Source organism: Suncus etruscus, chromosome 12, assembly GCF_024139225.1.
Source record: "Suncus etruscus isolate mSunEtr1 chromosome 12, mSunEtr1.pri.cur, whole genome shotgun sequence".
NCBI classification, from domain to species: Eukaryota; Metazoa; Chordata; class Mammalia; order Eulipotyphla; family Soricidae; genus Suncus; species Suncus etruscus.
In genome coordinates, this window is record NC_064859.1 from 26,014,101 (window position 1) to 26,026,384 (window position 12,284).

General features: G+C 38.4%; 1 protein-coding gene across 1 annotated transcript in view; it reads right to left on the reverse strand.

Annotated features, from left to right (window-relative positions):
* Nucleotides 1–1,788: 1,788 nt before the first annotated feature.
* ARHGAP25 (Rho GTPase activating protein 25) overlaps nt 1,789–12,284 on the reverse strand; it is a 101,098-nt gene continuing 90,602 nt past the window's right edge. Inside the window, exons 7-11 of the mRNA XM_049785051.1 lie at nt 11,727–11,800; nt 8,476–8,597; nt 7,576–7,769; nt 4,901–5,418; nt 1,789–2,109 (exon numbers count right to left, since the gene is read on the reverse strand). Coding sequence (XP_049641008.1) covers nt 1,902–2,109; nt 4,901–5,418; nt 7,576–7,769; nt 8,476–8,597; nt 11,727–11,800 — 1,116 coding nt within the window. The 3' untranslated portion in view covers nt 1,789–1,901. The remainder of the gene's footprint in view (nt 2,110–4,900; nt 5,419–7,575; nt 7,770–8,475; nt 8,598–11,726; nt 11,801–12,284) is intronic.

A 12,284-nucleotide genomic window follows, 5' to 3' on the forward strand; every position in this document is an offset into this window, starting at 1 on the left:
TTCTTTGTAGCTGCCAACAAATACTGCCTTTAAAGCCAGTTCTTTCCAAATGCAAAACTGTTTCAGCTCACAGAGTTATGTGAGGAATTCAGAATAAATACAGGGACACGGGCCTAGCAAAACTACAGATATTAGATGTTCAAGAAGTGTTTCTGGGTGTGCCACTTTTTCATTAACAAGACAAATAAACGTCAATAAATCAAACATTTTATTGCTTGACTTAATAATGTTCCCAATCAATTTCCCCTGCCATTTTCAGCAAGTTGTCCACTATGAGAATGTTGTAGTTGTTTTCCCAGTCTTCCATTATTCTGGTGTTAAGGAGATTGGGGAGGAGAGAAGACAGGAACTTGAACATTCTATCCTTTATTGTACTTTTCACATGATTAAAAATACACCATCGCCATTGACATAGGAAAATAAGCCAAGTGAAGAAAAATCAAGGGAGAGAACAAGGAACACAAACATATCATAAAGGAGACACATTATGCAGAGAAAAACTAAACTCTGACTGTGGTAATCATTGATATCAAGTCACCAGTTAAGTCATATGACTTCAAGAATTCTTGTCCATATGTAGAGGCTAGGAGATGAAATACACAAAACCAAGAGATGTATTAGTTTTAATATCCTACCTGCTGGGATATCATGCCAGTGTCTCCAGTGAAAGAGCATTTGTGGGTCACTTCAGTAGTGAGGTGCTAGGGATTAAACTTGGAGCTCCCACATGCATAGCATGTACTGAAGCTCCATTGACTCCTTGAGAACATATTTTTATATTTATTTTTATCTCTTCATTATTCACATCCTGTGTGTGTTATGATTGATTATATAGCAGTGCTATATACAGTCCCATAATTGACAAATAAATATGTCTCTATCAAAGGATGTGGTATTTTTTGCCTGCTGTGAAACATAGAAAGATTAAGATCATCTTAGTAAATGACAGAAGTCATAAAATCATCCTCCATTCCTACCTAACAAGACCTGGAGTCCACTGAGAGCCTACCAATCTGGTTTGATGCAGCTGGAGCCAGTTGTCTGGTGGTCATTAGGGACTTATGTTCCTTTCTACTGAGATCATTTGCATTTGGTAAAACAGAAAACCATTAGTATCATTATTATTCATGATTATTACTATTAGACATGCCTATCCAGGAAGTCACATCAAAGCATAAAGGACTAGATTCCCTGTCCTGCATAGCAATTATGCCCAAGAAGAGGGGAGCATTTTCTCCAAGGAAGTGTCACTGTTTACTTAGTCTCTCAGTACCAATACAAGTGTTTTTTTATTTCCTTCTTTGCTTTAATTGAATGTAATTTTCTTATTAGTTCAACTTTCATAAATAAAGTTTATGGCTTGTTTGTCTTATTCTAATAATATATTTGAGTTCTTTCTGCAGCCTCCATACACATGGCACATGGCAGGAGAGCACTAAAGCATTGAATGTCGTTTTCTGTTCCAGTCTTTAGAGATACTCTGAAGATGCTCAACTATTTACATTATACTGCACAGAAAATAAGGAGTCAACATCTCAGACTTGCCTGGATAGGCCAGCCTGTTACCAGGGTCCTGAGATATTGCTTGCTTCCAATGTCTCAATGAACAGTCTCCATCCAGTCTTTGAAGATTTTATACCACTTGCCTGAAACCACGGAGTGCAATCCTTCTGAACAGTCCCAATTTGTCACAGAGGTCCACATATGTCCCAACTTGCCCTGATATGCCTGAATATCTATTCATTTTCTTACTGTGGGATGGTATGTTCCTCCTTAAAATCTTTCTCCTTCTTGAGGAGTAATTTGGTTTCCAATCTAATGATTGAATAGTACCCCTATTGAATAATACAGGGAACAGTATTGGTTCTCTGTGAGATGTCTATACAGTTCTTCTAGAACTCTCATGCATTAGTCTTGGGCTCTTTCATTGATCTGACAAATTCCTTAACTTCTTCTTCCAATTCCTTGTTCCTTCTCTCCACATCCTCCCGGGAGCGTTCCACATTTCGGAGGCTGATTTCCAAGGCTTCAAACTTTTTTTTCTCCATTTTGAGCTCTTCATTGAGCCTCACAACCTTTGCCCAGACATCATAATTTTCCTTTTCAAGGCTATAAGGAAAGAAAGAAGAATTAGACTCTCCCTTCACTTTTGCTCACAGCCTTCTTTGTGTGTTTTTATTCCACAACACTGAACCACTCTACCTGAATACATTTCACCCTACCTTACCCCTCATGCTGAGAACTTCCCAGATAATCTGAATTTCTGATCCTCTCTTTGTTGCAACTTTTACCTTGTTGCATCTCATATTGCTTTTTTAAAATATCATCATGTGTATTTTTCTTAAATCACAATAAAATCTTTTGAAAGGGAGCAACTCCCATATAGGTATATTTCTCCTCTATGGTATCTTGCATAGGTCCTGCTTAAGAGAAATACTGAGCTGGGCCACAGAGATAGCACAGTAGGCAGAGCATTTGCCTTACACGCTGCAGACCCAGATTCAATTTCAAGCATCCCAGATGCTACCCAACCCTGCCAGGAACAATTTCTGAGCTTAGAGCCAGGAATAACTCCTGAGCACCATTAGGTGCTGCCCAAAAACAAAAAGGGGGGCGGGGAATATGAGCAAGAACCAGAAAAATAAGGAAGCTAGGTACTTTTCTTTCTTTCTTTCTTTCTTTTTTGGTTTTTGGGCCACACCCGGCGGTGCTCAGGGGTTACACCTGGCTGTCTGCTCAGAAATAGCTCCTGGCAGGCACGGGGGACCATATGGGACACCGGGATTCGAACCAACCACCTTTGGTCCTGGATCGGCTGCTTGCAAGGCAAACACTGCTGTGCTATCTCTCCAGGCCTTAGGTACTTTTCTTATGCATAGCTAACTCCAGTTCACTTTCTGGTACTGGGTACCAAACAGTACTTTGGGTGTGGCCCCTTGCAGTACCTCCAAGAATGGCTCCCAGAATATCATCACAGGAACTAAGCAACAACAGGTTCATTCTGTGTGTACCAATCCATCTTCAAGATTTTGTCTATCTCTTCTCAAAGCCACTTCTATTCTGTCCCATTTCCACTAAGACTTAGTTTAGTTTACTTAGTTTAGTTTGGATTTAATGGGCTACTCTTCTTCTGTAAAATGGGGCATCATTACTTCACAGGTGTGGCCCTATGAATCTTCATAGGACTGATGTGGGGTTTATCAGAGAAGGGTTTCCCAAAACTCAAGCAGGCACGGCACCCTACTAATCCTGTCTTGTAAATTCCCCTCATGGTGGAATGAGTCTTTTCTCTCTTCAGGAGCAATGACCATCACCTCAGCAGCCAGGCATTCCCCTATGTTCTCAGTGACACCCCCCAAGTCAGTGATACTAGTCAGTAGGGTCTTTTAGGGGATAGATTTGGTCACTGATCAGAAGTTTTCCAGTGCTTAAGGATCTATAAGTGATCTATTTTAGGTTTTTAGACACATGAACTAAATTTTGCTTCTAAATGGGCTTTGCTTTGTAAGCAACCAAGCACAAAGGCTCATATGCTTGGGTCTAATGGATAAAAAAAAAATTCCCCAAACTTGAAAATCATACTAATTCATATTCTACCATTTACTGCCTAGTGTTATTATGGGCTAGGTTGAATTGAAGCTTACTCTCAAGAAAAATCTAGTATGAAAGAAATTCCAAGAAAGAATTTTACCTACTCAAGAGAGAAAATTGTTTCTCAGCTTCTTAGGGATTTGTGTGGTAGTATGGCAAATCACCTCCTCATTTTCTTGCCTCATGCAGCTTGAGTATAACTAGAAATCAATGATAAGTGACCCTTTGGACAGATAGAGTCATGCAGAATTTCTTGTTTCTCTCAGCCTTTAGGCACAAGGCCCTAGATACATCAATTTCCTGTATCTTCTGCCATGGCTACTGCCAGAGAAGTTCTTGCTCCAGCCTACCCAACTTCCTGTGCATGAACACATTAGAGCTAATCTTCCTATGACCTCTTTACCTTTCATTCTCTCAGCCTGGCTTATTTTTCCTCTGCCTGTTACTTACTAGACTTCCTCATTTTCTTAAGCCCTTTCCTTCCAGGTTATGTCTCAGTGAGACATCCTAACTAAGCCTGTGAACGAACATCAGAATCTCTTTCATTAGAGCTCCTCACCTCCTCTCTGTATTCTTTCTCTTCATATATTCATATATTCATAACTATATTCTAGTTAATGACTTGACTTTCATACTTGGCCCACTAGAAAGAAGGTTCTACAGGTACAGAGACTATTGAAGTTTTGTTCCACTCTATTTCCATAATTAGAGTAGTGCCTGGTATAGAGTAGTTGTTCAGTAAATATTTTTGGAAATAAAGAGGAGCAGGGACCCAAATATTTCTTAAGATCCTCTAAACTAATGACAGTATCAACTTCCTTGAGGTTGAAGAACTAGTGTAGCAGGTAAGGTGCTTGTCTTTCTTCTATCTAGCCAATCCAGTTTTCCTTTTACCCCTGGTACTATGTATGTTTCTATAAGCACTGCCAGGAGCAATCCCTGAACACAGAGCCAAGAGTAAACACTTGATATGATATATGATCCCTTGAACACCAGTTGGCTGTGTCCCTAAAACTAAAAGTACAAGCATCTATAAAGAACCACTATTATGAACTATTATCTTAGTGTAAGTGACATCAAATACATAATTTTATTTTTCATAAAATAAAGCTTTTAGTCTTTATCAATTTAGTGATCTTATCTCTCTTTCTTTTGTTCCCCTTTCTTTATTTGACCCCATTCTATGAAATAATATATTCCTTACAGTGGAATTGTATAATAATAATTCTGTGACAGATAAGAACTTTCCCTGTTATGTGTGAAGATAAAAGCTACGTGGCTATGCAGGGTCCCACAAGGTGTAACTTACGTTTTAATCTGTTCTTCATATGTTTGTTTCTGTGTTTCTATTTTCTCTTGTAGTTCCCGAACCATTCTTTGCAATGACTCAAGATCCTGTTCCCCAGAACAATTTTCTCCAGATTTGATTTCAGATTTGGGGCTAGAAAGAGAATTTTTCTTGGAGTCACAGGCACCTGCTTTGTTCCCAGGGGACTCTGGCAGGGTTGGGACATTATCATAGGTAGAAGTCCGAAGGAAGTCAGAGAGGTTGGACACACCTTGAGACATTGTTCTCCTATGCCCTTCCCCAGAATTCACCTCTGAGGAAGGGGACGAGATCTCATTTTTAAAGGTTTCTACTTTGCTGTTGTTAACACCTTGAAATGCTGATTTCAGAAAGTATTTCGGGCTAGGAAGTGTCTGAGTCCTTTTTCTTGACTGTACTTTCCAGTCCCCTAGCTTTTCCAGAGCCGCTGTGCTGCTCTCTTCAAGACGGTCATCATTGGAACACTGTCCAGTAGGGCTGGTTGTGTCTGAGTCACTGATCTAAAACAAAAATTCCTCCAATGTTAAATGGATTCTTCCTGTATGTGATATATTCCTCAATTAATGATTTGACTTAAGCAAGCAGTTTCCAGTTACACACACACCCTGGCAACTTTTAAAGACCAACTTGTTATTAAGATGATTTGTCTATGTGACATTTTTTTCAAAAGTATATTACATAGGAAAGAATTCACATTTTCAAATCAATTATTGGGGTAAAAAATGTTCAGCTAGATTTCTTTTCTAACCTTTGAGTAAAGAGGCCATTCTAAATGATAAGTCAAAATTCTGGCACCAATAAAGTTTAATAAATTTGATTTATATGGTTTTCATAACTCCCAAATTAAAAGAACAAAAGTAAAACTAAGATATTCCCACTGAAACATACAAGAAACAACAAAATTTCAAAAATATGTACAAATCCATCACAAACAATAGATTATTATTATTATTTTACATATTCTCCCTAATATGTAAAAGTTCAAAAAAACTATAAGAAAAAGACCAACAACTAAGATCAGACAACTGACAGAATGAAAATACCATAGGCCCTTACAGATAAGAAAAGATGTTTGTCCTCTTTCATAGTAGAAGAAACTTAACATTAAAATCACTTCAAAACCAGTTTTCACCTATCAGATGGGCAACCTACCAAATATTTGACAACAAATCCTCTAGTGAAACTGAGGGCAACAGGTTCTTTCAGGCTTTTCAGGTAGAAGGACAAAGTGACATAATCTCTATGAATAATTATAATCAAATTATTAATACACACTATCAAAGCTTATCCTCTGACTCAACATTGTCATAAAATTTATTTTTGAAAAAAGCAAAGTGTGCATATATACTAGAAGGATAAACCATAAAATATAGATGATAAATTCTGCCATAAAGAGTAAAGTGATGAGGTCTGTTTACATTTCTCAGCTTAAAATAGCTGTAAATAAACAGCCAAAACAATAAGCATCAAAATCAAAAATCAAAATATCACAAGGATGATTTTACTATATCAAATGTGAGCATTTCTAAAAATAAAATTTAATTTTATGTTATGTGTATTGAATGGGACATCATCACCTAAGAAAAGTTATAGCTACTACCACCAACCACTTTAAAAAATAAACAAACAGGTAGTCATTTCAGAATTATTGGGATGGAAAGTAACATCTATTCCTGGTCAATCGGAACTTTTACATTCATTTCTTGGTCTCACATAAAGAATCAAGTGGCCCTATACATAGCTCATGTTCTTTTAAAATTTTGTCTTTATGACATTATTGAAATAAGTCTCAGAGACAATAGAGTTAAGGACTGGAAGGGCTGGAAGGACCGGCTCACAATTTGAAGCTCACCACAAAGAGTGGTGAATGCTGTTAGGGAAATAACTACACCAACAACTAGCATGTTAAAGAATGAGAGAAGTAGAATGCCTGCTGCAAATACAGGCAGGGGCAGGGGAGGAGGGGGTATTGGTGGTGTGAATGTTGCACTGGTGAAGGGGGGTATTCTGTTTATTACTACAACCCAACTACAAACATCCTTGTAATCATGGTGCTTAAATAAAAAAAATTACTTAAAAATTGTCTTTATTAATATATAAAGATATTTGATTCTTGTAATGTATTACCATCAAATTTTTTATATCTTAGAGTCTGCAGAATTTTAAATTCTGGGAATGTGAGCCCCAACCCTTGAGTATAAATGAGTATAAATGATATTGCCAAGAAAGCTTATCAAGGAATGAAAAGTATTGTATGAACACATCACATACATTGAGAAGGGAATCACGCTTCATGGTTTAGCAGGAAACCAGCCTTTTCTGGATTTTCACTAGGAATTTTTAACAACTCTTATGAAAACATGGACAGTGTGATCTCACCTCCAACCTAGTAAATGTTCCTGGACTGCTTGAAATGAGATCCTTTCTAGAATGGGCTTCAATAAAAAATGCCCACTTAATGGTCATCAGACACTGGCAGAAGTCACAATCTGTGCTTCCAACAGGTCAACAGAGATTTTGTTTGCAAAACAAACATGCAAGTAGTTCTTCCCACTGTGCCCATTGCCAGAGCACAGTCCAAATTGCCACCCAGGTCAAGTCTTGCATGAATTAACCCCCAAACTAGAGAAATTGCATAGAAAAGGAATGCGACTTACGGTGTTACTAAAGCTATCTGTCCGAGAAATTGTATCTTCAGTGGCATCCCAACCCACAGAGCTGCGAGCCACTGGAGGTTTCTTGAGGTCATTTTTCTGGGCAGGAGGGGACAGGGGTTCATCCTTGGACTTGGGAAAGAGGACTTCATGGTCTCTAATCATCATGGTCATCACTCTTTGAATTTGAGGAGTCCCTTAAATAAAGAACAAAGAAATCTGTAGTGCAAGACCAGGAGTGGAGTAATAATAGGTGAGCACACTCAAGGACAGCTCCAAACTCAGCTCCAAAATGACTTATTATGTTTTTCACAGGATCTTTCTTAGTTGCTTGGGGGTAAAGGACTCTAGTAGAAAGGATGGGACAGAAGGGTGATATGGCTGTGGACTACAAAGGGTTATTTGCAGCCCACCATCTTATGGATCAGTCTCAATCAGGAAATAGGCAATGAAACAAGAGAGAAGATGAAGAACCCTCCCACTTGCTGAGTGAGCCTCAATATGACACTCTGCCAGGAACAGTGGCAAGACCTCCAGGACTGCACCTGGTGATATTTTGAGGCTTATAAGGTTCCACGGATATAACGGGGGTTGGCTGCATATGTCATAATAACACTTTTACTATCTCTCTACCCTTAATGTAATCAAAATGAATAGAAGATAAAGAAACATTAGCTAACTGTGTTTCATGCTATCTTCTTGCATGACAATTGAACAAATCCTCAACCTCTCTGCTCTGCTTTAGAAAATGCTCTCATTCCTTCCTTTCCTCTACCATGGACTAGTTTACATTTTAGACATGATAACCAGCTGAAATGCTTGGTAGCAGCAGAGCAGACACAAATAGAAGATGTGGTAGTTGCTATTTTCTTTGCACCTGCCTGCCTCATGGAACCAGCCTACCTCTCATAATCACAGCAGGGTCTTCGATCTTTGACCTGATGAGATTCACACCAATCACAGTAGCTAGATTGTCGACACCCATCTTGTTAACACTGCAGTTCAGCTGAATTTCATGTAGGAACCTGCAGGCAGCCAGGAAACCCAGAACAGAAAAACAGTAAGCTGCCAGAAGGAAATACTTCCAGGTAGCAATCAGTGAGCTATCAGGGATAGAGTCTAGCTCACACTGTTCCTGGACTACAGTAAGAAGAGACTCCAAAGATTCCAATGGAAGTAAAAAGTCAGGAGGTGTCTGGCCAGCCATGGCAGAGACATCAGGTCATGGCTAGAGGCGACATCACATTAGCAGGACTCAGGACCCAGTTCATGGTGCTCTGTGGAGACTGAAAGGACAGAATCACGGGATTTTGTCCAGATCACATCCTCTGGTTACAATTGCAAGTATGTGACTAGAGAAATAGTACATTGGATACAGAGTATGTCTTGCATTTAGCCAACCTAGGTTTGATTTGAGGCATAATATTCTAACACCCCCCCCTCCAAGAGCACCAGGAATGATGCCTTAGCACATTGGCAGGGAGTAAGACCTCAGTTTCACAAGATGTAAAACCCATCACACCAAAAAACTAACAAACAACAAAAACTTATTAGCAAAGGAATTTCTAAAAATCTATCTAAGAACAAATTACAATGAATAGGTTGACATATCATTAAATTCCAAGTAGGGAAAGTATAAGGAGTATTGTGTTCAAATGAGAAAACATCATTGAATATGATAAAGTCATTTATAATCCTATTTTTTGGTCCACACCCAGTGATGTTCAGGGGTTACTCCTGGCTATGCACTCAGAAATCACTCCTGGCTTGGGGGACCATATGGAATGCCGGGGGATCGATCCTTGGTCCATCCTAGGCAGACACCTTACCATGTGTGCCACCACTCCGGCCCCAGTCATAATCCTATTTTATAAGATTTATAAGGTAACAATCACAATACATAAGGTTAAAATTATAAAAAATAAAATATAAAATAAATATATACAAATGTATTCATTTATATTGAAAATTTAACACAAATTTGCTCATATATATCCAAAGATCTGTATGTATAGAAAAGTATTTATAAAGATACACATCTGAGTATTAGGGCCCGGAGAGATAGCACAGCGGTGTTTGCCTTGCAAGCAGCCGATCCAGGACCAAAGGTGGTTGGTTCGAATCCCGGTGTCCCATATGGTCCCCTGAGCCTGCCAGGAGCTATTTCTGAGCAGACAGCCAGGAGTAACCCCTGAGCACCGCCGGGTGTGACCCAAAAAACCAAAAAAAAAAAAAAAAGATACACATCTGAGTATTAATAGTGATTTTTATTGTGATAATAATATAAATAAAATATTTTTAAAATGTACCTTTTTTACAAATCAGAACTGCATCACCGTTATAATCAGGATGCTACAACACATTCATTTTTTAGTATATGGGCTACTGAAGTGAGCACTACAATATATTCATTTTAAGTAAATATTAATTTCAGCTTTTTCTTGCATGGAGATTGTGCTTTTACCTCAGTCAATACTGGCTCAATTCATATGATACACACTGCACAGAAGAGCTATGTAGCAGGTCCTCAAAAAAGACAGCAAAAGATTGGCCTGGAAAAATGTCTCTGGGACTATAAATCACCAGAATCAGGGAGCTGTTAGCTAAGTCTAGAACCATCATAAGGATTCTAGGTTTTCTTGTATATCCCAGGACTCAGGTCAGGGAAGTTCTGGGGCCTTGACTACTCACAGTAGGATGTGTCCATTTTCCTACAAATTAGAAAACCCTGAAACTATCCTATGGAATAGAATGCTACTCAATTATAAAAAAAAAATCCTGCCATTTTGTGGAGATTACGGTTGATGTCTCCAATATTATTTTATTTTATTTTGTCTTGTCTTTCTCTTTTTTTTTTTTTTTTTTTTTTTGGTTTTTGGGTCTCACCCGGCAGTGCTCAGGAGTTACTCCTGGCTCCATGCTCAGAAGTCGCTCCTGGCGAGCACAGGGGACCATATGGGACGCCGGGATTCGAACCGATGACCTTTTGCATGAGAGGGAAACACATTACCTCCATGCTATCTCTCCGGCCCAATCTTTCTCTTTTTTTTTGCATTCAAGCATGAGTTGATTTTAGAATCGAGACTATTGTGTGGTGCCTATCTTTATTGTTATAGTGCTCACCGGTTATTTAATTTGATAATTTTTTTTTCTGTATTGCTGTGGTATTTCAATTACCTTTTTCACATCCTCTCTCAAACTGAGGTTGGAAGCCTCTAGAGAGACTCAGCTCATTTTCAGCATATTTGACTTTTGACTTCTTTTTTTTTTTCATCTTATTTTGTACCCCATTCTATTGCTTTTCTTGCCTTCAAACAAAACCACATACCTCGATTTTTCTAGCTCTGCCTCTTAAATAGAAGGGGAAACGAGGGTTCCAGGACCAAACAGATATGAGATAACTAGTAGTAAGCCAGACAAAGAGGGGTCCACCTACTCTAGCAGCCCGGGGGGGTGATGGTGAGGTATATGGATTGTAGAAAGGGAACTGGAATGGGGGGAGGACATAGTTGGTGATGGGTATTCCCCTGATTCAATGTTAATATGTACCTAAAACACTACTGTGAAAGATATGTAAGCCATTATGGAAAAAAATATGTTTTTAATCAGAAACTTTCTTTGACTTACATGTCTTATTATATCAATTATATTATATGTTATGTTATGTCACTATATTATGTTATGTTAGCTTACCTCATTATGTAAGAATAAATTCTTACAATAAAAAAAAAAACAAAAAAAATCCTGCCATTTGCAATAACATGAATAAAAATGATGCTCAGTGAACAAATTCAGTGAAAAAAAATGTGTAGATGGTACAGAGAAAAACAAAGGAAGTGAAAAAAACTAAATAAAATAAACCTATAAAACTATTATTTTAAAACAGTGGCTAGCAGAGGGAAGAAGGTGGGTAGAATGAGCAGGTTAACTGAATGGATGGATGGATGGATGGATGGATGGATGGATGGATGGATGGATGGATGGATGGATGGATGGAAACTAGAATTCTAGGATAAGTGTATGAGAATATCTATAGATATTGACTAGAGTTGACCTGCCAAAGTTCAAACCACCTTCTTTGAGTACACAGGTGTTTCACTACATAAGGGCAGGAGTAGGACCTGTGGGGGGAATGTCTGAGTTGGGGGTCTCACCTGCAAATGTAGCTCAGAAGATTGTAGTTGTCTTTGGGAAGGATGGAAAGCTGTTTCATCAATTCCTGCTGAGCCTGAGAAGAGATATTTTTTAATTTGATAAAATGGACATGCTAAGTGATATTAACACCAGAATAAAAGCCTGCTTACTGCCAAGGGTAGAACATAGAACATAACCAGCATATCTGAGCAGAAGCAGTATTGGGAAGTCAACTCTGTTCCACAGTTTGGAGAGTTTCAAAAGACTTTTGAAATAATTATGAATTCTTAGATAGTTACAAAAACTAATGTCAAGAAGCTCATAATTTGCTGTATATTTTTTCTACTTGTCTATAATGAGTTCTTATTCTTGGACTCAGAGTTACTCAAAGGCAAGGATTAATTGTACTTGGACTCAGAATAACTGTTTGTTTCATGAATTCTTGAGATGTCACAATCCCAAAAGGACTTGGACCAAAGTCAAATCCCTTGAAGTCACTTTAAAGTAATAAGCAAAGGATGATACTTCTGAGAAACTGACCTTGCAGAGACCTACTGACCAAACTGGAGGCCAAGTGA